Below are 27,004 nucleotides of genomic sequence, written 5' to 3'. Positions count from 1 at the left end.
TACAATCTGAATGAAGTGGACCAAAGTAGTATTATATATTTTTTGTAACAATGAGAAAAAAAAAGTGAGATTAGATGAGATTTGACTCGACTTCCTCCCCTCCTTAAACACCTCACGTAATTTGTGGACGCCCCCTTTCAGTCTTTTCTTCACCCCCAAACATATTTTATAATAACTCTACTGTCTATATTCTAACTATCCTTAATTTCACCTTTCTTTATCTGCACATCTGTTAAAAATTTTTATACATCTCAACTGTTCACATTCCGTCAATGGAGCATCTTTAGCCTACAGCAGGGGTCACCAAATGGCGGACCGCGGTCCGCATCCGGACCGCCGACCCATTGTGTACGAACCAAGCATGTTCTTCTTTAAAAAAATATTTCTGTTTCGACATACTGATGAACTTGTAGCAACAAAAATGACACCTTTTCTCATTGATACAAATAAACACCTTTGTAATTTTCGTAATTACATTTGTTTGATAAATAATTTTTTAATGTGTTTACCGCGAAGGTCATTTTAATTCTTAAAACGGACCCCGAGCGAAACTAATTGGTGACCCCTGGCCTACAGCATAAATATGTGTTATTCTTAGTATTAAATAATTATTTTAGAGAGTATGGAATCTTTTATCCTTAACTCTACATTTCTCAAGTGGATTATTTTAACCTTAACGCTATATTTTGTCCACTGACATCTTTTATTCCTAACTCTGCGCTTTGTCAACTGAATCATCTTTATTTAATTTGTGTACAATTTTCCCGGATTATGATTGGCAGTTAGCCGCCGTCTTAACAAGCCGACTGGTGTTGCCAAAAACAATTTTATTTCTTAACTAAAAGTAGTAAATAAAGATTTAACATCTCCTTGAATTCCTATATTTTACTTCAGAATTCTTAAAATGCCGAAATTTGTAATAATTTAAGGGCGTTGTCCTCGCCTCGTGGCTTGGGCCATATTTTAATGTGACGAATGGTATTTAGAAAAGTTGGAAATGAGGTGCAATTTAAATAATTCCGATTTACACGCGTCGAGATCTCGATCAATCATCGCGGGAGCGGCCGAAAAATGTTGAAAATTCAAACGTAATCCGTCAAACATTTGCCTAATTGTAATTAGGGGACGCGACAATGCCGCGTTAAAATGATTAATTTTTGCGGCATCGGAGGTGTCTAGGCGACCATTAATCTCATCATCGTCGACACAGACTGGATATTTTTCTGTCTTACGACCATTAGCCGCTAGTTCCATCGTCATCTCAGCCCTTTGAGCAGATGAAAAGGTGTTTGCGCGAGCCCCTCTCACATTTTTTTCATCACTTAGGCTTCGATAGTTACTCGGGAACGTTTTAATTTTTCATCGTCATTCGTGCACAATGGGTCTAAGCGAATTTTCATACAGTCATTCTTTGTGCATTTGATTAAAACCTTTATGCTCGGTACCATCCATTCGGCTCAATGGAGGCGAAAATTATTCATTTTATAAAACTTCCCCCAAAATATCTTCCGTCTGAATAAACTTCACAAGTTTCGATCCACCTTAAACAACGTTCGGGAACCGTAATTTTTTCCGCGTTGAAACTATTTTATGTCCTTTTCTGGAACTCATCTCTGGAACGGCTCAACGCAATGTGTTAGTGTTTAAACACACTATGTCGAAGTTCCGAGCGGGATTTCCGCATGATTACCTCAGCAACTCAGCAATGTCAAACGCATACAATAACGCGACGGAATTTCGGCATGGTGTGTCATCGGTAATTTAAAATACATTGCAGGCGGAATCAAGCCGAACTTCCGCCGCGGAAATTCGGCATTGTGTGTTTAGACACGTCATCATACATACACACTTTTGTACTTATAATATGGACGTTTAAAGAAGCCGTATAGTTAGATCACACAGTTTAATGGCGAGTCTCATGTCAGGGTGTTGGCATGACGTTAGGTGGGGTCAAGAGCGAGTCGGATTTAGATCTGGACGGCCGCCAGACGGACGGTTCCTAATTCCTGAATTTACGGGATTACACTTAACTTAACTTCACTCTCGTTTATCTAGTTCCTTTCAATGGATACTTAAACATTTATTGACTTTAGGAGATTTGTTAAATTTGAAATTAAGTAATAATAATAATATTGTAGTCCTCAATTAATATGTAAACTTCTTGCTACGAGTAACAAGTAAAACACTATATGTACATGAGCAATTTAAGCTAAAGAATCCAGATTATTTAGGGCTTACCTTACTTTACTTAGACTATTGCAATTTGCAATACAAAATTTTTGTTTGTGTGTTTGCACCTCGATAAATAAATAAATCTCCATGTGATTTGTATAGCCGTAGCATGTCTTAACTTATAAGTTAGCAAGAGCCCTTAGCTACACTCTACACTCAAACAATACGTCTAATAAACTGTAATACGAGTACAGTCACCGAAAAGTCAGCTGAGACAAATAAATATTTAGCCGCCCAAAACCCGCGCAGAATAATAATTCATGGCGCTGCATTGTTCCAAATCAGAAATAATTGTGTGATTTAAGATGTCTTATTCAAATCAGGCTGACACCTCTCGACCTCAATCGAATTACCGAAATTTCAATGTTTTATTAGGTTAAACTTTGCCGCGGTGGTAAGTGAATTTATCTGTACTTATCGGTTCCGAGAGTCATCTTGCTAACGCGTGGGTAAGTTGAATAATTAAATTTGTCAGTGCTGACAAGTCCCGGGGTTTTCTTCGGAATTTTCGCTGCCTTTCGTGATCTTGATTCGCGGGCATGATCGGAATTATTTATACTCCTAATGGAGCCTCCAAACCCTTTCAGGGAATTAAAATTTGATGACACTGAGACACTATTAGAAATTAACTAACCGATAGTTGAGAGTTTCGGGGTTCGATAAGTGGTTTCTTGAGGAAAATTTGCCTTCAAACTGGAAATTATAATATAATATTTGGTGTCATTGGTAACTTCCTGTTCTTGGAAGTCGGTTAAAAAACTATTTGTAAATAATATCTCCATGCCTACCACTAAAACCCCATGGTGCTCCACTCATCGTTAATGGTAGGGTTGCGGGTACGATAGAACCTACCGCAACTCCACCAGCGAAATATCTTCATGCCTAATCAATCAGTAATCACCAAGTTCACACTTTTTCACAAAAAAACATTTATTTTTTCACGCACAGGACATATTATACCTATAGTTTCTCTACAATAATTTCAGATAGAGAAAGAAGAAATGTGTAACACAATAATGATGGTATATATTTTATGTTGAAGGCTGAAATAACTAATATATTTCACACATTACATATAAGAAATAACACAACATATTTTTTAATAACATTATCTATCCAGCAATAAAAAAAGACTAATAAAAAACTTTTTACATTAGTCCATTCATCCCAAAAGCTGCGATCGATTTTTGTATGCGCATTAATTTTGGACAAAAACACAATACAGGCTGTTTGATTTATTTTTATCTTCTATCTTCATAATGGAGCTACGTAAAAGGAAGATGGATTCTGTTTTAATTTCCATAAATAGGTCACTCGGTAGGCACTAAGATTAGGTGGATACGACTTATTTATAGTGTAATAACAATGTACTTAGTAGATAGAAATAATAATTATTGTAGTCTACGAATAATAAAAACTAAGGAAAAGTAACTCCGTCAAAAAACATGCTCCACAATACTTGTCAAAAATGTGTACCTAACATTTTTAAAACGGTAATAGTATGGGAGTTACGATTCCTTAGTTTTTATTATTCGTAGATTATAGTACTTAATCTATTGTGTCACGTGTCTGGTTGTCATCATCTTTAATACAAATAAATATAAATAAATAAATAAATTAAATAAATAAATAAATTGTTGTTGAAAAATAATCCCAATTCACCTGCTGCATTTATTATTAATCTATTGATACGTCATTTTGGTATAATCGGAGCCGTAGTTTAGCCGATATAAGGATAAATAAGTACATTAATAGACTAACAAAATCATTATCCTTCCTTTTAGCATCGTCGTAGTCGGGTGAAAATTGAGACCTACATCTGTCAATCATCAAATTGAGAGCCCCTCAGGATTGAAGTTTATTCTAACAAACAATTATTATAATGGATTTTGAAGGTCTATCGGCGCTCGGCGTGCACAATTTCGTGAATTATTCAACACTATAGTCCGCTGGTTACATGTTTTATTGTTAAATATTCTTTACCTGAAGGTTAATGTGGGGTGTTATAAAAAACAAACACCCCTTATACTTCCTAGTAAGATGTGAATATTAAGACGCTACAAAAAAAAATACTTTAAACTACAAATATGGACAAGAATTGCAGAAATGCCATAAGTCTCTACCTCCCTTACTAATAAAAAGATCTACACTAAATATAAAATAGTTATATTATGTTTTTTCCTTCTCTGTTGCGTTAGAACTTAGAATAGTCACGTTGGCATACTTACTAAGACAATAGAAGGACGGACATTACACTCTAGTTCGTTTTACACAGTATGTTATATTTTATTAGTAAGGATCTAAGCGAAAGGGGTAAAATTTCCATTCACTTGAAAAAGCATTTGCGAACGAAACTCGCAAACATACAACTATAAAATCATCCAGATATAGAAACGTAACTATAAAATAGTATAATTCGTTTACAGGACGTTATAAAGATAAGTCATTGATTCCGTAGATTGCGCAACGCTGAACCCAAGAGCCAGCGACAGTCAGACTTTCGTCTTTTATACAATGGCGAGAGTCTGTCGCTGGCTCTTGGATTACAACGGCGGTGGAAATTGTACAAAATTTAAGTCGGTGGAGCATTAAAGGGGACGTCGTCGGTTAATTCTCCCCATAAGGGTCGGAGTGGCGCCGCCGATCCTGCCGTAGACAAATTTCTAAGTTCCACCGTCTTAGGGGCATTTCATGTGTTACGTCAAAAAAATTGAAATCTGTGTTCTTTTGCGTGTTATTTTGTATTTTTTACCGTATTTTTTGCGGCTTATAATAATAATAGCTCCCACACCGGTTTCGGTGACGGTGGCCGGTTTCATTGAAACCAGGCCAGCTACGCAGGAGTAATTTTTATAGTGCCCAAGTGTGTGCGCAGTACACAAGAGCACTCTCTATTCCTTTACTCTCATAACCCAGTGGGACGGACGACCGACACGACTGGCGAGAGATCAGGCGCAGGACCGACTTTTTACATGCCCATCCGACGCATGGATCATCTTACTTGTCAGACAATCAGGTGATCAGCCTGCATTGTCCTAACCAAACTTGGAAATAACATGTTTCCAACGCGGGAATCGAACCCACGACCTCCGAGTCAAGAGCCGCGCTCTATACCACTAGACCACAGAGGCGTTGCGGCTTATATAAATGCTTTCAGTGGTTTAAAACGTGGTTCTTAACTATCGGTTTCCGCGTTAGAAAAAGATAATTTCTAAAGCTTTGGACTTTGGACATTGCAGGCCTATTACGATTCACGTCTCGCATTTGAACACCAAGGTAAATATTTTAATTTTGTGTGACAAGCTACGTACGTACTTTGTGGATGACCCCTTATCCGTAGACTAATTTGCGTCTTGCTTGCGACTTATCATCAATTATGTAGTTTTATCAGCTTTAGATTACACATGGAAAAGTACTTTGATATTTTATGAAGAGATTCTAGTTTTCAATGCATTTTGAAAATTAAGTTGGTTAAAAAGTTTAAAAGAAAAAATGTTATTTTGTAACCAGGGCTCGGAAACCGGTTGCAGAACAAAACCGGTTTCGGTCATTGACCCCAAACCGAAATCGATTTCGGTTAAAGGTTGCACTTTACCGGTAAACGCAGAATACCGGTTTTTCTTTAATTTCGGTTTTGGTATTGAAAATTAACCGGTAATTTGCCGCGCGCGACGTTGCCACCCCGTGCGCAAGCGAAAAGTAAGATTTTGCATCAAGGTATACCATGGTTGAGAAGGTGCTGACGGAACTGATTCCTTATAGATACAAGTTTGGGGGTTTCAGCGTTGTTTTAAGAACGGAAAGTATATGTTAATGTGCAAATTATATTCATCAGAATTCAGTAATAGTAATGGATATTGTATGTGTGCTGTAGGATGAATATTATGATTTATGCCTGTTATCAGGAACCATCTCGTTTCAGACAATTTTGATTTTTACAAAATGATTATACAGATTTTAATAGGTAATTAGTTTTCTATGAGGTATTTAACAACTATCAGTTAAAAAATGTAGTGTTTATTTTTTATTTTACTCGACTTAAAAAGTGTATTTGTTTTATCGTCTAAGTCAGCGGCAGGCAACAGGCGGACCGCGAATTTACACCATAAATTTTTAAAATTTTTAAATTAATATTTACAATATTTCGCGGTTCGAAATTCGACCTTTCGCGTTCCGAAATTCGACCTTTCGCGGTTTTAACTTTAAGTTAAATTTCCAACGGGAGCAAATTCTTTAAAGTGTTCGGAATATTCTGAACACTTTAAAGAATTTGCTCCCGTTGGAAATTTAACTTAAAGTTAATTTTCCAACAAATGTTAACAAACGAAATTTTTTTGAACTTCCGTCCTCATTGTACGTAAAAAAAAATGTTTAAATAATTTTCGTAAAAATTTTTCACTTCGTGGAGCCCTTAAACATCCTACTTCCTACTAATATTATGAAGGCAAAAGTTTGTTTGGATGTATGGATGTTTGTTACTCTTTCACGCAAAAACTACTGAACAGATTTAAATGAAACTTTACAATAATATAGCTTATACATCAGACGTATATATAAAAAAATAATTGTATACCACATAAGAAACTCACCGAAACCTTTTTAGGCATGTTATATTATCTATAAATATGATGCATATTTCATAAATATCACACTTTTTATCACAATCTGTGACAATACTTCATTCAGCATTGCTCGATAGTTTTATTCTTAATTAATATATTTAATTCCATCAAGCCGGCTCGATGCGAGCCTTCGAGCTGTCAGTTTTGCGGTCCACACAGTAATTATTACTCGATTTGGAGTAAAACTATCGAGCAAAACCGTATGTGAGTACTTAGCTTAACATGTCCAAAAAATCATTCAATTTTTGTGTCTCGTCTCTTTGCACCATAGTTCCCTCGGTTTTAACGTTCGGAATAAATTTTGGCTTGTCGAGCGAACTGCGGCATATATCATCAGGTTAGTGCGGTGATTTTCCTTGAGTTATTCTGTAAAAAAATTCGACAATCTTTTGATCATCTAAAACTGGTTTCGCCTTCGGAGTAGACCACAATATAAGTAATATACAGTAAACCATCTACAGTATTAGACCGCCCAAATCACCGTAATATAGCAGAACGCACACATTAGGACGACTACTTTTTACTTATTTGTTGGGTTGTTTGATGTTTCGATTCGTCGCAAATAAATAAATTCATTTCTTACAAAGCAAATAATTATAAGGTACCAGTTGCAATACCAACTCGTGCGAATTGCGATGGATGATTTTAATTAAACTTTAAAGTAACAGATAAACAAAATTAAAGCAAAAACTTGGTATTATTAGCACCACCAAGATACAGGTTTTGCCTAGTTTGGGGTCCACAGGTCAATCATTAAAATTGTAAAACGTAATTATTTTATTTGGTGACCACGCGTAGTATCATGCCAAGACCAGCCCCTCCCTTTAAGTTTTCACGTGGTATCGATAACAGTGATTTTTAATCAAATGTGAAGATAGGCAGAACAATATGAATAACGAAAGATAAAGGCTGTAAAAAAGCGTGACGTCTCTCTCTGCATAATCGACTACGTGACAAAAATCGAAACCCCCTCCCCCCTCCTGTGACCAATCCTAGTATTTTTGAGACCCCCCCCCCCCCTATATAGGTCACGTAGTATGGGTATGTTCCCTAATATATTGTCACTCGATCGCTTCATTTTAAACTCAGAATTAGTATCGAATTAAATGTATAATTACCGAAACACGAAGTTTTTGTGCTGCATAATAATCACCTCAATTATTATTCTACGGTAAACGCTACGGAAATTTTCGATTTTTAACCCCCGACAAAAAAGAGGGGTGTTATAAGTTTGATGTGTCTGTCTGTCTGTCTGTCTGTCTGTCTGTTTGTCTGTGTGTGTATCTGTCCGTGGCATCGTAGCAACCAAACGGGTGGACCTATTTTGATCTAGTTTTTTTTGTTTGAAAGCTGACATGATCGAGAGTGTTCTTAGCTATAATTCATCATCATCAGCCTGCTCAGTCCTGGACAATCAGGGTTTATCTGGTTCATGAAAGGCCGTTAGCAACTTGTAGTCGTTTGATGGGTTTTATATTTCATTCTAGTTCGTGATATTTGTGAATATACAATATACGTATACACATAATAATGGAAAGTTGACCTGGTGCTGCAGCATCACCTGGTAATCAATAGGATATCCAACTCTTCGCCAACTAAGAGCAGAGGTTTCGTGTTTGGGCTCATTTTAATTGTGACAACCAGTAAGAAGTAGATAAAGTAAAAACAGTAAATATTTTCATGCTGCTGCTGCAGCATCACCTGGATTCTATAGGAACCGAGCTTCGTATGAACCCAAAGTGGAGGTTTCATGTTTGAGCTCATTTTAACGGCCTCATCGAAAAGGACATTGATAGATGGTAATCATGAGAATATGATTCTGTTGATAGGAATTATTCTGCACTATAACCGACACAAGTTTAAAAAGTATGAAATAAAATTAAATTAAGAAATTTAAAAAACCCCCGCCAAAACAACTTTAAAAAGTAATGAAATAATATTTACTGCCTTTAAGTTCAAATAATTCCTAACTTGTGTAAAGTAATATTTTAGTCCATAATTGTTGTCAAGGTGTGTCGGGGGACCGCTAATGTAGATGTTTAATTTCACTTAACAAGTTTAAGGATCAATTCACAGCGATCTGAATCGAGATAGGTAATCAGCGACTTGGCGGTTGTAGGTTGTAGTTTACTTGGCGGTCCCCCGACACACAGTGACAACAATTATGGACTAAAATATAACTTTACACAAGTTAGGAATTATTTGAACTTAAAGGCAGTAAATATTATTTCATTACTTTTTAAAGTTGTTTTGGCGGGGGTTTTTTAAATTTCTTAATTTAATTTTATTGAATTTTTTGTATGTGTGAGTATCTAGGGTTGCCACGCATCAAGATTAAGCCGGACGCTTTTTTTGTGTCAGACCAATATTTAAGATTTGGCTCTTTGGAAATGCCATATGAAGGAGTATAGACAAAGGCGGCTGATTTTGAATAACTATGCGCTGCGTAAATAAATAATATCTTTATTAGTAAGAGGGTAAGAGTTGAGATGTAAACCCCCAAGAGCTGTCCGGCTTTTTAATACAAATGTTCGGTTTAACTGGCTGATTAGTCCGCCTTTAAGAGGATACACCAGGGGCTAGAGAAATGAAAAAAAAGTACGTGTAATATCTATAGCTGTCTCCCTTACCTGAAGCCTATACCGCAGAACGCGATAGAGACAACTGCAGAAAATCAACGATTCGTTGTCCCCTGATTCCTTCTCCAAAACTTAACCGATTTAAGTACTTTTTTCATTAAAGATTAAAGAAAGGCTTGATGTGTGTTCCTATGTTTTATTTTTTTTTTGTATAATCTAGCCAAAACTGTTTTCTGGATGTTTGAACACAGCGGAAAATCTGGCCATTTTTTTGGGTTTTTGAACGTTTTTTTTTTATTATTATTAAAATTGGGGCCGTCTATGGACTGTTCGTCCATATCCTTTTTTTGTTATTTTATTATTTAGATTTTCGCACCAAGGATAATTGAAATAATATTATAAATTTTAATTAATTGTAGTCCATCACGCCATGGACATTTTTTTTATATATTTATATGTGTATATACCTAATAGAATAGACTATAATACATACATATAATAAATAAATATATATTTATTGTTTTATAAATTACATAATAATAAGATTAATGTTTTGAACGGTGTGGTCCCAGTCAGTGTGGCGGCCAGTAGATCCGACATTTTCCGATTTCCTTAGATTTTATGCTGCTCCACCCTTTGCCTTTAGATGTTGTGACATTGGCTTGGTGGAGAGGGGTCACTCAAGCTGGGTGGAGTTTCTAGGGTGAATAAAGAGATATTGTTCTGTGTCGAATCTACCCGCCATGTGGCTTAGGACTTTATCGTTCCTGTCTTTTATAGCCATTTTTATGTTATAATCTTTTATGTGTTCGGTTGACACCTCCGTGGCTCTTTTTATGAAGCTTGCCACAGCGTCTCCATCAGTGTCAGTGTAATAGACACAGGCGGCCTACCACAACCTTTCCTAAAACTATCATGTTTCCAGAACACTTTGTTGTAAGATTACAATAACCTTACTTTGATTCGTACCATGAACTTTTTAAAGTGTATGAAAACAATCTTGTTTTATTCCTGCTAAGTGATGGGAAAGAACGAACGATATCAAATTATTTGTTTACATTTATCAATGGGACGAAGCGAGATAGCAGCTACAAAGCGCTTTGTCTCTCTCACACGATTGTATAAACAAATGAATTGTCATGGGTGGAAGTGAGATAGCAGCTATAAAGCTTTTTGTCACTCTCACACGATTGTGTAAACAAATGAAGTGTCTAATTAGTCTAAACATATGTAGAAAAAACTTATTAGTGACTGTAGAGAATTTGAATGGTACTAAACCAAAATATTTCAATAAATTAAACCGATTCAGCGCTAAATTGTTAACAATAAGAATTAAATCAAATAGTGAAATTGTTGAAAAACCAATGCTGAAACCCAAATAAGACGTGAAGTGTTGGTGTGGTACGCTAAAACAAAAAAGTTTTAAGTGGTGTGTGAGTTGCGCGACTTTGAAGACTGTTTCGATATTTTCTATTATAAGGTAAATAGAAGGTACGTTTTTAATACATTGGTTATCTCAAAACAAACGCCGTTTTTATGTACATGGTTAACTTTAAATACAAATAAAGTTAAGAATTTCGTTGTTAATACATAATATGCGTAATTTAAAGTCGTACCGTACTCAATTTTCAAATATAATTTTACTAAAAAACAGTAAAAAATGCAAAACAATCTTAAAAAAGTTGATATTTCACAGCGGATTTAAGATCGCTAGTTTGACGTTAAAGTAATCTTGCTCATCTGTCAAACGGTGTCAAAATGGAGCTCATGGTACGCTGAGAGCGAATGAATCGGGACATGACGTCACAAAACGTCTTGACGGAACAATCATAAAGTAATCTTACTTTTAAGAGGTGATGGTACGAAATCATAAAGTAAGATTAAAATAATACTGCTTTAAGAGGTTGTAGTAGGCCCCCAGGTGTTAGTGTGCCGGGATATAGCTACAACTGCATGAGGAACGCTGTCATGGATTGCCAGCTTTCGGGACTTGGTCTGTATGATGATCACCGAAGGACTCGTTAATCCCTTGAGCTTCATGGATTGTGAGGACGCGAGAGTCCATTCCCGATCCATAGCCTGTATTAGTGAGGGCTGCTTTCTCCTCTTGTGTGTGGACAAGATACAGGGTATTTAGATCGGTTTTAGGTATTCTCGCTCCTGTATACTTCATTAGCTTTAGGGACCGCACAATTTCCTTCGATGAATAGATGTTATTATAGACCATGCTTAAGGCGTATGCCACATCCATAGGGCTCAACAACTCCTGGGTGATGCTGGTTACCAGGTTTGGACGAGTGTAATTAAGTTTAAAGAGGTTTTCACGCTCTATAAACGGAAGTTGGTTAATATCTCCAATGAGGATGACATCGTTGGCGCCTGTTAACTGATTCGCCATGACGATTGAGCCGAAATGGTTCATGAGGGCCTCGTAAACTATCAACCTTTTGTAGGTTCCTTTTGTCCCATTTACCAGAAAGAGGCCATGGTACGAAATTTATCTTTAACTTTGTTGCCAGTTCGTAGCGATAGCCTTTGCTTTAGATCCTCGGCTGCTTCGATTGTCGTTGTTATTATAACGTCTGTTTCCTCATTGAAGTTATTAATGATCCAAGTTTTCTTCCCACATCCAGGAACCCCATTGACCCACGAGTAGTTGATGGGTTTCGCGAATATGTCCCAGTCCATGCTGGATTCGGGGTCCCCAGATAGGACTTCTGCCATTTCTAGTATCCTGTCTTCAAGCATTATTCTGGTACATTCCGCTATTACCACTATTGGATCCTCAGATGTTGTGATATATTTGAGCGTTCCCGTACGTTTTGATTCATCCTCGTCCAGAACCACGAACCTGTTGTCCGCACTTAGCGCCGCCATATACTTCCCTGTCATCGCCCCGGCAATTATTGTGGAGGTGACATTGTCGTATATTGCAGCTTTTGCATCCTCGAGTCTCACTTCTAACAGCTTTTGATTTTTTCGCTGATAGGCCTGCATGATCTTATTGCAGGTCAAGAGCTTTATGGTCTTATTTGCTCTTATTATCGCCTGGAACTCGAGGAAGGCATTTATTATATGATCTTCATGGTTCTGGGCCAGTCTGAGTTTTGGCGGGAGCACTTGTCCGAAATCAGCAACATATCTTTTGTTTTTATTTGCTGGTTTTTGTGGATATGGTTCCCTCAAGAAAGTCTCTATTGCTGAAGCCTGCCGGTTTGTTTGTGATGCAGCCTTGATCTGAGAAAGGATGTTTTTATCTTGACTGTTTGGCTGCATTGCGGTTTCTTCACGATAAAGTACTTTTTTGATGGAACCCACAAACACTTTTAATTTGGCCATTGAATTTTTTGACTTCTTAATTTTATTTTTATCGCTCTCTTTCTCATCCTCTTTTTTGCTCTCCCGTGATGTTTGGAGTCGTTCACTTGGATGAGCTCGCCTCGTCGTTGGGTTGGGAGGCTATTGGCTGACCGTCATGATTCCTTTTGAGGAAGCTTAGGTCATCCCCTCTGTTCTCGTAGACGATTACCTCATGATGTTCTGAGGCTTTTACTATTCCATAGTAATTTGCAGCCCTGCCTTTGTCCTGTCCCAGTGACATGGCGTCTACGCTGATTATGCGTGGTATGGTACTGTTTCTTGTTCCCATTGCTCCCAACTCCTTCAAAGACGAACATGCACGTTCAAAGGCTGTTTGCGCGTCCCATTCAAATACTATTATCGTTTTGGTGCCCGATTGCAGTATTTTGCAGGGTTGGCCAGCGAAGTTAGATGATGGGAGAGCTAGATATTTGCTCATTTTCATGCTCGTCTTTGATGTACTCCCGTTTAGGATTGCTGGTTTTTGAACGTTCATATCTTATTTAATAATTAAATTATGAAAAAAAAGAAAACATAGGGACATTGTATTAGTGGCCGTAGAAATTCAGGAAAAGAATTATAACTCTACTAGCATTATCCAGGGAGGAAACAGGGGACAATGTTTGTATGGAAAAAAGGACGGTGTGGACTCCTCTTAAGGCTGCGTTTTCACCAGAGACATGTTGCCAGGAATGTGTTTTTGAGACCCAATAGAATCGCTTCATTGACACGACATCGCTCAGCGCGGCGATGCTATTGGATCTTAAAAACACATCCCTCGCAACACATCTCTGGTGGAAACGCAGTCTAAGTTTTGATAACCCTACGTGTTTTACACATTATTACTTATAAGTTGAAAATATTCCACGCACGCGGACCAGTGGAGTGTTAAGAAAAACGAGCGTAAGATCTCCGCTTTTTGTTAACAATAGATAAATCGTATACGTTAGTATTACGTGACGCCACAGTAGCAGAAAATTCGATTAACTGAAGCCGGAGCGATATTTATGTGCCGGATTTATGGGCGAAATATTAAAAGCGATCAATTTGGGGGACGAGTAATTACGAATACAATTTCGAAACAGCCGGAGCGGAATTTTAGTGATAAGTTTACTGTTTAGGTGTATACTGTAATCGTGGATGAAGTTCGATTTGCAAAGATGTTGATCGATTTATGAAAATTCAGGTGTTAATTGGCTTATTTTTAAATGTCTTCAAAGAGCGTCGGGTTAGTAAAATTCAACTCTTTTGGAAGGGCGTCGAGATAAAACTAAACCAGTGTCAGTACTCAGTTGTCACACAACGAGCACGCATACACCTTTGTACCTTAGAACACAGATTATTTTGGAACAATTACTTTATTCCGTTTCCAGAAAATGCAGAATAAGTGTAGGTATGTACTACAATCTATTCATTTCATTCTGAATTTTCGTGTAGTGATTATAAGCAACTTATACCTTTAAGTAAACTTTCCTACTTGAAGTTTTTGTTGCTTATATTCAGGAATGTATCAATTCCACAAAATCAGCCAAACGCGGCGCACAAATGTCATTTGGGCAATGTCCATGAACGCCAGCAAGAGTCTTGGTGCGGCGACAAATCCGTCAGGCGGGCGACAGGCCATTTGTCGCGCGTTAACGCTTGATGAATCGCGCGACTCCGCATTCCTCGCGATTTATACAGTGTGTAACAAAAACTAGTGATAATACTTTAGGGTGTGTACATGTTCCTTGTAGAGAGTTCACTGTGAAAGTAGCAGCTCTGAAAGACGAACATTTTTTTTCACTTTTGTATGGGCAAGGGCCCGAGCGTCACGAGTTTCCCCATACAAAAGTGAAAAAAAATTTTGGTCTTTCAGCGCTGCTACTTTCACAGTGAACTCTCTACAAAGAACACGTACACATCCTAAAGTATTATCACTTGTTTTTGTTACACCCTGTATAGGTACACACTACACACGCATTATAACATTATTGAATCGAATCGCAAAGTTCACATTCAAAGACAATGTTAAGGAGTTTGAAAAGCCCTTTAATCTTTATGTTGGAAGCCCTCGCTGTTTGCCTTATATTTTTTACTGTTACTATGTATAATATTATTTGTCTACCTTCACGAAATTTGATTTTGGCTGTCGTGTACCTCACCTAGCATGAAACATCTAATTAATTCTGTACTCATAATAAACATTGAAACATTGCAACAAACAAACATCTGCATAAGTAAATATCTTATATCTTTAAACGAGCAATTCTTGTTTAATTTAGTATATAGGGGGTTTCGGGGACGATAAATCGATCTAGCTAGGAATCATTTTTAGAAAATGTCAATTTATTCGCAAATAGCTATTATTATTATCATAAAGATAGTCGTATGTAGATATTTACAAAGAAGAGAAGTGGAAATCACAGATAGCTAAAAAGATAGAGTTAATTTCAAAAGCACCTGAGTTTCAAAACATGTTACTATGTTGACGCGGTCGAGTGCAGTCGTTTAAATTATTGCGGTGGGGGTCGACCACAAAAAATCTATTTTAATTCCAGCTCGAAGTTAGCTATAACGTGTCCTATCTCACACCGGCCATAAAACTCGCAACTTTTTCCCGTCGAAGGAATAAAACCGACCGCAGCGGCGACTGAAGTTCAGCAATAAAAGGAGTCATAAATAAAATTTCTATACGCCGTGCGAACCACTCGACTATCTCACATGTAAATACGTCCTCATCGAAACAATAAAAAAGTTGCGAAGCTTTAAACAAGAAATGTTTTATTGCTTTCACGCGTAATTTAACAGTTTTATCTATCTACACCTCGTGGGGAATAATTTACGCGCGCGTATCTGCGAATTTTTACGCGCGAAGAGCTGGCGGTCCGCCGCCGCATCGGTGACAAGTTATTACTCAACGCGCCGTAACTATTTATACGGTGTCCTCTTTTGCTATGGAAAATTTTTAAACCGACTCAATCAGACTTTCAAACGAGTATGAATATCATGGTATCGCTCGGAATACGTTGATTGAATTGCGATTGTATTATTCCTGACGGTTGACCGTTAGTCTCTACAAGTTGCGAACACGGTTTCATTTTTTTTTTTTGTGATTTAAGAATTATGTTCGGTTCCCCCGCAATACGGTGTCCTCAGCAATGAGAGTCGAAACCATCTTAAAGCCCAAACTTCACCAACGACTGTTAAAGTTAATGCTCGAATTAGTATCACGTTAGCTCTTTCCTTTATTCATATGAATGAAAGAGAAGACATGACTTTGTAACAAGCTGTTACCACTAACAGACGTTGTTGAAATTTGGTCTTAAGAACGCAATTAAAAATTAAAACCACTCCACAGAATCTTACTTCATCATCTCTTTCCAGAACTCGATCCGCCACAACCTGTCGTTGCACAACCGGTTCATGAGGGTCCAGAACGAGGGGACGGGGAAGTCCTCGTGGTGGATGATCAACCCCGACGCCAAGCCCGGCAAGTCCGTCCGCCGACGAGCGCTGTCCATGGAGACGTCCAAGTCCGAGAAACGGCGAGGCAGGGTAAAGAAAAAGGTATTATTTAAGTCCGCGCCTGTAGCGAGGGTCGGTACTCCGCCGAGACGCGACGACGTCCGCGTCATTGACATCATCGTCAAAGAGCTGAAGAAATGCGACATTGTCAAAGAGCTAACAATGATAATAATTGTTAGATTAAAGCTAGAATTCATCACGCTTAGGCGCTGCGATCTGTGAGCTGAGGTATGCGTTGTGAGGTTGTGTTTTAAGATCATCGCAACGCAGCTCATCTCAGCTCCGGTGGAAATGCATCCTGAAATAAAGAAACATCAAAATCAGTTCATTCGTTGTTACGCTCTGATACCAGAAGATTAAAACTTATCATACCCCAGAAGAGTCCTAAATTGTTGCGTCGCGTCGCGGTTTGAACTGACCCAAAGAAGTAGGAAGCGTGGTATGGTAATGGCCAACTGAATCTGAGTATCATCATCATCAAGATCACAAAGATTCTTGAACTGGCTGGTTAAAAAAGCATCTTTGCAGCTTTGGTCCTTGTTTCAAAACTGATGTTTGATGTAAGTGAAAAATGAAAATCCGATTTCGTAGTTTGATAGATATAACTGGATCAAGCAAGGAACGGAGCTGCATTAAACATTTTTTGAATTGGAGTACTGATCCTTGGTAAATGGTACCAGTTGTTACTTGAAACCGATACTTGACCGCAGTTTACCAATTACCACGCTTAGTTACAGTAGTGTAGACTGTAGTAGATAAAGTAGTAGTATGTAGTTCGATTGAAATGTTCTAAACATAAAAAGTATTTGAAAATTACACTCTTATTTTATATTATTAAAGTCGCAATAACAAACCAATTTAGATAAATTTCAATTTACAGTATTCTTTGGTTAAGTGGTGACATAAAAGTTCTTGTATTTTGGTATTGTCTATCTTTTATCCAAATCTAGCTTTCAGATTACTTATAGGATATATGTGAATAATTTGCATTAATTTTGAAAATATATTAAAATGTGACGAACCACTTACCAACTCTAAAACCATGAACCCGAAATTATCTCGACTGAAATTTTAGAAAATCGATTTTTAATTGCAATTTTATCTCCAAATCGCTTAAAGATAAATTTCAATACGTACCTACATGATTTTTCGAAAATGTAAAAAAATATATATATTAAATAAATACTATCAAACCTAAATGTAGTAGACTTACTAAAAATAAATATAATATAGCATAACTAGATGACGCCCGCAACTCCGTTGCGCCAAAAATCGTTTATCGCGCGGGAACCGTACGTTTTCCGGGATAAAAAGTATCCTATGTCCTTTCCCGGGACACAAAGTATCTCCATACCAAATTTCAGCAAAATCGGTTCAGCGGTTTGGGCGTGAAGAGGTAACAGACAGACAGACAGACAGACAGACAGACACACTTTCGCATTTATAATATTAGTAAGTAAGTAAGTAAGTATGGTATTAAGATAAAAAAATGTAATGAATCATGGATGTCGAAGGCGTAAAATGGACGATAGCACCGCCAGAAATATCGGGAATATAGAAACATTGAATATTAATAAGCGGACGGATCAGATTACCGAATAAATGTAACAGTCCAAAAACCGGTTCAACTTCACTAGACACCAAAACTGTTTGTGAGATAACGAGAATAGGTCTGCTCGATTTTGATAATGTCGCAAAATTCATGCATATTAATTTTTTAACAAATTAGAGATAAAACATTTGATAGACGCGAGCACTAACAATTATCTAGATGACAGAGATACGCACCAAATTGAATAATTGTACGACAGTGTTGGTATAAAATTAAACGATGCTATCGTAAAAATTGAATGTTGAGAGCGCGTTGTAAGTGTACTTTTGTAAAATTTGGCGCGTATTTATGGTACTGCTATGATTGTAATAACAATAATGATATCTTCATGCAGCCCGAAACGCTGAGGAATGGAGCGACAGCCGACGCGACGCCCAGCCCGAGCAGCTCGATCTCCGAGAGCCTAGACATTTTCCCCGACTCGCCCATCCACAGGTAACTACATCAGGGTACCGGCTTCATAGAAGTAGTAGTTGTTAGACTAGCCGAACTAGTTGCTTCACTAGACCCCGCTGAGGAATCGTGGCAAGCGGCCAACCGCGGACGTTTGCCGCGATACTAATTCGACTTTAAAGGAGCATAATTCACCTCCGAGTGATGCGATCGAGGCCGTGCCAAGACGACGATCCCCCGATCCGCTCGAGATAGCCACTCGCAAAAACTACGTATCAATATAAATAAAGCTCCGTTGACCACGGCAATAAAGATGAGTTACGACAACACTGTTACTTTACGATAAAAGGCTTTAAATCATTCGCGACCATTAGATGATGAGTTATGTCCGCTGACTTTCATCATTTCGCCGATATTTAACATTTATAGCCGAATATCCGTCGGGATTACGCATAATTGACGTTCATGTCGGCGAGCTCGTCGAGGACGAGCCGATAACGCAGTTCTTACGGGGCCGTATCTCGTCGGAACGACCCCGTAAATATATTTCTGCGCTGACCATTTAACATGACGACGACCGCCTCATTACCCATTCGAGTCGTCTCGGGCCTCGATGCGGGCGTTAGTTTTGCATGCTCCCCATTAAATCGATAGAATTATCTAGACGACCTAGAATTTTGTTTCCGCTTAGGATTCTAATTATTTGCGACCGATGAATTATGCGGCCTCGGAGGTTTCGGTGAGGACGCATCTTTCGTCGTGTGACGAGTATAATTTTTAACGCTTGTTCGCTTTTGCGTAGCAACAATTTTCAGTTGTCGCCGGACTTCCGGCAGCGGGCCTCGTCGAACGCGTCGTCGTGCGGCCGCCTGTCTCCTATCCCGTCGCTGATAGCCTCAGAGCCGGAATGGGGGGCGGATTACGCCCCGGCCTCAGATTTTCCGGCGAGTGACTTTACGCAAGCCGATTTCGCCCAGGACGAGACGCTAGCCGGCACCCTCGCGGACTCCATGAAGCTCCATACGGCCGACCCATTCCTCACAACTACGTAAGGTTTTCTATTTGCTTGCGCTACTTTTATTACGTAGTGATTTTATGAGCTATAGATAGTTTTTGATTAAAATTTTATTTATGTCATCATCAGAGTCATCGAAATCCAGGTTTGTTAGATCAACTTTAACTATAACACCATACTTGAGGCACTTAACGATTTATAATCGTCAGTTGCCACAATAGTGTTCTTAATATAATCTTAAAATTTTCACAAATCAAAATGAAAACTTAAATAACGAATGAATTTTTGTTCATTTAAGCCAATGATATTCTATGTTACTAACGTAACTAGATTGGAAGTTTACGGTAGCAACGCGTTGCCACTTCGAAGATGCCTGCAGGCATATCTCACATACATAATGACATAACGAATATATGACTTGACATTGTCTTTTGAACAAAAAAGTGGTTACGCATTTCTGAGAATCTTTTGTAAGACATTGCTACTCTAGTATTTTAGAAACTCATTGATTTAAGCCCCCTCACGGGGATGACGGTGATCTAGTCGGGTTGATCGCAGGCCTGACCGGACTCATTTGTGCATATCGTGTGCACGAGTCCAGTCAGAACCACCTGCGCTCATTCCGGCATTATTTACCTTTACCCACCCATTAGGTACGTTCCAACCACATCATCATCGTCGTCCGGCGGCACCTATCGGTTCGCGTACGCGTGCCCCCGCCACCCGCACGGCGGCTGCGCGTGCGCCGCGCTCTACCCCGCTCACCCCGCGCACCCGCAACACAACCACCCCCTGGACCGGTTCCTCCGACCGCCGCCGCCCGCTGACCCCGCTGATATCATGCAAACAGGTGATTTGACAACTTTCAACCAGTTGCTCTGTTCTTATATCTAAATGCAAAGTTGATGGATCTTCGTTTTTTGTTCGATCCTAACCGTTTTCTATCCGATAGCAAAATAGTGAGAACAGTAACGACGTATTAATAGACGTATCAGACAAATAAACGGCAAATGACAAACAACAAACGTCCAATGACTGACTTATAAAGAGACATTAGAATACGGTTTTGGAATTTGATAGGAACTAGGAAGCCAAAAGTTATTTACATGTATTCTTTCTTTTTCTTTTTCCTAAAGCAGCAGAAATAATAATTCTGAGTGTGATTGTGCACTATCAATACAATTTAAAAATGATCTTTCGATCCTTGCTGACTTGATCACACCTACCGAGTAGAGTGGCGAGACAGTACTCTCGGCCAATATCTTGCCACTACTCGGTAGTATTTCACATACAAATTCCCAAGAACATTTAACCTTAAAGAAACTTACCTTACAAACACTTTCCTCCAGAGAACTGTCAAACCCAAATGGTGACGTCGTCGGAGATGAACGGGGACATGATGTCCGGGGCGATGGGGCCGACCACGGTGATGGGACAGATCATGGGGGCGCTGAACACCGGCCTCGCGGAGGACCTAAACATTGAGTCGCTGGGGCAGTTCGACTGCAACGTCGATGAGGTAGGCTTTCTTATTCTGGTAAACTAGGGAGAAGAGAGGAAATAGCGTTAGAGCGAGATGCAGCATATTGTCGGGGACATTATGGCGTCGGGGCGATGGAGCAGATCATGGGGGCGCTGAACACCGGCATCGCGGACCTCAGCATTAAGTCCCTGGGGCAGTTCGACTGCAACGTCGATGAGGTAGCTTGCTTACTCAGAGGCTGTTTCACCACTTCTTTATACGTGCCGGACAGGCTATCCACACACTTGACAAAGTATGGAGTATCTGTCAGATTATCAGATAAGTTGTGGATAGCCTATACGACACTTATTAGTAAGCGGTAAAACAAGCCCGAAGAGAGGAAATAGCGAGTGCGACAATATGATTGGCTGTTTGACGTGTGAGACTGAAGATCGTTGCGTCGGTTTCAGCAGCAGCGACACTGCAAACCGCGAATAAACTGAGAGATCTACTGTCTACTACGTTGCAAACGTTGATAATACCTAATGGTCAATTAAAACAACCCTTTTTAGACCCTTGAATCGGCTTGTAACTATTATTATCCATCATGCAATTTACTGTCGTATTATAACACAGTTTCTGATGTTTTAAGAACTTTATCTTGTCTCCAACGTTGTTCATTTGTTAATATTTTGGTGACTACAAAAAAGCGCCAATGAATGAGTAATAAATAGTCATTTTAATGAATAGTCATTTCAAAATCCCCCAGAAAGTGCACTAGAGAAGTATAAACTGAGTATCCCTGGCCGATATGCCGGTATCGCGATGACCTTTGAGTGCGAGCGTGGACTGCATGTCGTCATGCTCGGGTCAGGGGGCACGTCTACGAGATAGCACCCATAATAATATTATAAATGCGAAAGTGTGTCTGTCTTAACTGGATTTCGACCATCGAATCCAGAGTTACTTTGATGGCGGCTGTACACGCTCGTCGAGACACCACGAGACAGACCGATCGCGAGGTTATAATACGAAAGTAAATTGCATAATGGATAGTAATTACAGGCAGATAGATACAAGGGTCTAAAAAGGGGTGGTCCTAATTGCCCATTATTATCGGACTTATCAACGTTTGCAACGAAGGAAGCAGTAGATTTCTCAGCAACTTTTTGCGGTTTGTAGTGTCGTTTGCTGCTGTCGAAAGCTATACTAATATTATAATTCTGCAGAGTTTGTTTGTTTGTTTGTTTGAACGCGCTAATCTCAGGAACTACTGGTCCGATTTGAAAAATTCTTTTAGTGTTGGATGGCTCATTGATCGAGGAAGGCTATAGGCTATATTTTATCACGCTAAGACTAATAGTAGCGAAGAAATAGAGGAAAATGTGGAAAAAACGGCGGAAATTATATGAAAGGGCTTATTTGAACGCCCTAATCTCAGGAGCTACTGGTTCGATTTGAATAATTCTTTCAGTGTTAGATAGCCCATTGATTGTTGAAGGCTATAGGCTATACCTTATTACGCTAAAACTAATAAGAGCTAATAAATAGAGGAAAATGTGTAAAAAACGGGGGAAATTATATGACAGGGCTTATTTGAACGCGCTAATCTCAGAAACTACTGGTCCGATTTGAAAATTTCTTTCAGTGTTAGATAGACCATTTATTGAAAAAGTCTATAGGCTATATTTTATTACGCTAAGACTAATAGGAGCGAATAAATAGAGGAAAATGTTGAAAAAACGGGGGAAATTATATGAAAGGGCTTATTTGAACGCGCTAATCTCAGAAGCTACTGGTCCGATTTGAAAAATTCTTTCAGTGTTAGATAGCCCATTTATCGAGGAAGGCTATATTTTATCACGCTAAGACTAATAAAAGCAAAGAAATAGAGGAAAATGTGGAAAAAACGGAGGGAAATTATTTGAAATTGCTTATTATCTTAAGAACTACTGGAGCAATTTTTATGTTATTTGCCAAACATGAAGAATAGACCACGTAAAGGGACAAAGGCTATTTTTTTTGCGGAAAAATGTACGGTTGCGTGAAATTCCTAAATTACGCAAGGAAAGCTGCGCAGAACACCTACATCTATACTAATATTATAAATGCGAAAGTATCTCTGTCTGTCTGTCTGTCTGTCTCGCTTTCACGCCAAAACTACCGAACCGATTGTAATGAAATTTTGTATACAGATAGTCTAAAGCCTGAGAAAGGACATAGGCTCCTTTTTACTGGAAAAAAGGGTTGTAAGGGGGTGAAAATACGAAAATTTGTTCAAATTAAGTTAGTTCCAAAAATTCATACTAGATGGCGCCGTGCGTCTCTTACATCGCGCTAACGCTTGCCCAACATCTTTCTATAAGAGGTGGTATCATCATACATTTGAGTTTTCTCGATTGTTATTTCTTTTTTACGTTATTTAATAAGTCAGTTCTTTATATTATATACAGTGACGTGACCTTAAACCTATCAATGATAAATAGTTTATGGGTTGGTTATTGGTAAGGTTGTGTAATTGGGGGGCTAAATAAGCTTTAAAATTTGGCATAAAATATAAACTTTAATTAAAAAAAAAGAAATATTATGTGCACACTGCACAGCTGTTTTGATTTAAGGGGTACCAGGGTTTTTTTTATAAAAGCTTTTGACACCAATTTTGTTGACATCGCGCGCTATAAACTGAAGTCCACGCGGACGAAGTCGCGGGCAACAGCTAGTACCTTATAAACACTATTTAGGTAAAAAATGCCCCGACTTGTGAGGGCGGTTCCTTTTACTCTTTGTACCGCTTTCTCCACAATCGGATTAATTTATTCTAACAGTGATGAATATTCCAGGTGATAAAGCACGAGCTGAGCATGGACGGCACGCTGGACTTCAACTTCCCGCAGCAGCAGTCCGCCATGGCGGCGGAGGCGGAGAGCCAGTTCGTGGCGCCCGCGCCGCCCGTGCCCACCACCCTCGACAACGGAGCCGCGCGCCCGCCCTACACCGTCGCCCCCTCATGGGTCCACTAGTTACCTACCGCTTCGGGGTTCCATACTCCTGCGACCAGGGGTTCCCTGCCAGGGGTAACGTCCCTGCAACCAGGGGTTTTGACCGGGGTTCCGTATCCCTGCTTACCGGGGGCTCCCGATTGCGGTTCAATACCCCTGTCAACCAGGGGCTCCCAACCGGGGTAGTATATCCCTTATTCACGGGGTCTTCGGGCTACCAACCCCTGCGACTTGTAAATATTGTTACGTTGTAGTCGAGATTTTTGTTCATGTTAACTAATGTTAGAATTTTATTTAGTGTTAACGGTTACGAGTGAGTGTCAATTGTGCTTAGGGTAAGTCTAGTTGGCTCGTGAGGGGGAGCGGGGTGCGGAAGGCCGACATGCGAAAACAACATGAAGGTAAATTGTTTTGTCAAGACTTATCTAATAATAACTTAATATGTCTCGTAGTCACGACGCGATAGCGCTATTTATTAGTCGTGGAAAAACACAGTCGACGCGTGTGAGTTGACTAATCTTAAAATTATGTTTAATTATTATATATTATAATGCTTAAAACTAAAAAAAGATACCCAAGATAAGAGTAATTTTTAGGATCCAATGCAGAGAGCGGGTATTTTATAAAACTAAAACGCAATGTATGGCATAGCGTGCGTATTGTTCAGCTCGTGCAAAATCGAACTATAGCACAGAATATTATATCACTAAACTAAGGCAGCCTTAATTAGATATTTCACAGACAAATTAGTCCACAAAAAATAGCCTATGATCCTTCACGTGGTCTACGTTCCCGTTTTTTCTACATTTTCCTGTATTTCTTCACTCCTATTAGTCTTAGCGTGGTAAAATATAGCCTTCCTCGATAAATGGGCTGAAACACTGAAATAATTTTTCAAATCGGACCAGTAGTACGTGAGATTAGCGCGTTCAAACAAACGAAACTCTTCCGCTTTATAATATTAGTATAGATTGTATGTGACTCGTCTTGTGGCTTGATTTAACCATACACTGCCATACAATTAATGCGTCTTCACACGAAGATTTCTCGCGATTATTCCTTTTAACAAGACTCTTTTTTCCTTTACCGCCAAAACGAATAATTCGTTAAAATTATGAAGAAAAATTAAGACATTGAAATATTAGCGGACATTTAACAATACGGCGTCCATAAATCTGGTGCCCGCGATAATCCACCGAAAGTTTTCCAGTCGAGTGTCCAATAACTTGCTCCGCCGGTATCGGTCGCGCTTTGTGACCAAAGTTGCGGATTTTGTGGGACTTGATTTTTTTAAATCTAGAAATGATATTATGTAGTTTAAAAAGAAAAACTAAAAACACGCTTTTAAAAAAAAAACATATTATTGCATTGTCATTGGCTCTTAATACGTATGCCAAGTTTCGAATAAATTAGACCATAACTAGAGATAACTGATAGGTAAAAATCGTGCTCAAAGATTCCGTAAAATACGTATACAGCTCAAGCTAATAAGTAATAAAAGCGTGCTAAAAAGGACTTTATCGTATAACGATAATGGGACTAGAATTAGATCGTATGGTGGATTACCTTATTTTGATGATAAATGCAGTTAATTTTTATAAGCTGTAGGTAATGCCGCAGTATTTAAGTACGGTCTAGTTTAGTTTTATTCAACAGGTAGAAAGTTCTATAAGGATTAAGGATGTTTAAAATTTTGCTAGGCTAGGCTAGGCGTCTATGTTGTCCCAAAATACAGGGTGTAACAAAACTTTGTGATAATTCTTTAGGGTGTGTTTGGGTCTCCTATTTATAGAGTTCACTGCGAAAGTAGCAGCGCTGAAAGAGCAACTTTTTACTGTTGTATGGAAAAAATTGTGACGCGGGGTGCTTGCCCATACAAATGACATTAAAAATTTGCTCCTTCAGCGCTGCTACTTTTACAGTGAAGTCTATACAGGGGACACATACCCTAAATTAATATCGGCCGGCAACGCACCTGCAGCTCTTCTGATGTTGCGAGTGTCCATGGGCGACGGTAGTTGCTTACCAATCAGGTGACCCGTTTGCTCGTTTGCCCCCTTATTTAATAAAAAAATATATCATTTAGTTTTATAATCCTCGCAGCCGAAACTAGTCCCATATATTTCTCGCGCATACTAAACCTACACAAAACTATATTGTTTCGTGAAAACAGCGTACGCCAATCTGACCCCATTCGCTGGTATTTAAGACGTAGATAGGGGAAGTTACTCCGTTCTTGCACTTTTCGTTTAGTGTGTGATATATTAGCGGAGATAACCAACTTCTGCTATTTCAGAAGGCATTCGTTTTGTCAGTTAATGGATGAATTAGATTGTATTATAAATTCGCTTTGTAGTCATGCATAAAAGTTAATAGTAGGCTAAGTTAAGTACTATACTTTGTACCAGGATGGAGCTTATAGCATAAGATTAAGAACGTTTAGAAAAATATGGTAAGTAGTTACAAGTTAAAACTTTTAAGTTGTAACTACCAAAATTCGGTAGATATGGTGCGTTGTTCTTTGTCACTTATTACCTCGTTAAATTGACAAACTAGAAAAATAATATTCAGGCCGATTTGATAATATTAATTACTAGATGACGCCCGCAACTCCGTTGCGCCAAAATTCGTTTATCCGGCTGGAACCGTACGTTTTTCCGGGATAAAAAGTATCCCATGTCCTTTCCCGGGACTCAAAGTATCTCCATGCCAAATTTCAGCAAAATTGGTTCAGCGGTTTGGGCGTGAAGAGGTAACAGACAGACAGACAGACACACACACTTTCGCATTTATAATATTAGTATGGAAGTATGGATTATGACGACGACATTGTTTTTCAAAATGTATAATTATTGTACAAAGTACTTTATCGTTCAATATTCTAATAACATATTCTAGCATGACCAATTAACCACAAAAGACACACATCTAAACGATTTAAAAACCTCAGCACCGAGAATATTTATAATTAGATTGCGAACGTGGCCCGCGATTCGTGATTCAATTTCACCAGTCAATGGGCACATTTATGCCCTAATGAGGGAGACCGGGCCGGTAATTAATCATATCATTTCAGTGCCCCGCTCTATTGCCTCCGAATAAAAAACCTCCGATAGATTAAACCCGTGTTAATGACTTGTTTTTTAGGGTTAGACGTCTTTAGCAGGTTATTTTAATCTTTTTAACGAAATTTTTCCTCGCGAAAACATTGTTTTTTTTTTTT

The 27,004-nt window shown here is 38.7% G+C and overlaps 1 protein-coding gene across 2 annotated transcripts in view; it reads left to right on the top strand.

The window, feature by feature from the left end:
- LOC121727363 (forkhead box protein O) overlaps positions 1–27,004 on the top strand; it is a 117,235-nt gene that overhangs the window by 76,183 nt on the left and 14,048 nt on the right. Inside the window, exons 3-8 of one of the 2 annotated variants that reach the window (XM_042115156.1) lie at positions 16,160–16,330; positions 18,247–18,347; positions 19,108–19,353; positions 19,974–20,170; positions 20,670–20,839; positions 23,623–24,182. In XM_042115156.1, the coding sequence (XP_041971090.1) occupies positions 16,160–16,330; positions 18,247–18,347; positions 19,108–19,353; positions 19,974–20,170; positions 20,670–20,839; positions 23,623–23,802 (1,065 nt within the window). In that variant the 3' untranslated portion in view covers positions 23,803–24,182. Of the gene's footprint in view, positions 1–16,159; positions 16,343–18,246; positions 18,348–19,107; positions 19,354–19,973; positions 20,171–20,669; positions 20,840–23,622; positions 24,183–27,004 lie in introns of both variants that reach the window. The other variant, XM_042115155.1, reaches the window with a different exon arrangement.

Source organism: Aricia agestis, chromosome 5 (assembly GCF_905147365.1).
Source record: "Aricia agestis chromosome 5, ilAriAges1.1, whole genome shotgun sequence".
NCBI classification, from domain to species: domain Eukaryota; kingdom Metazoa; phylum Arthropoda; class Insecta; order Lepidoptera; family Lycaenidae; genus Aricia; species Aricia agestis.
Note: the sequence above shows the minus strand (reverse complement) of the source record. Positions and strands in the feature narration are given on the sequence as shown.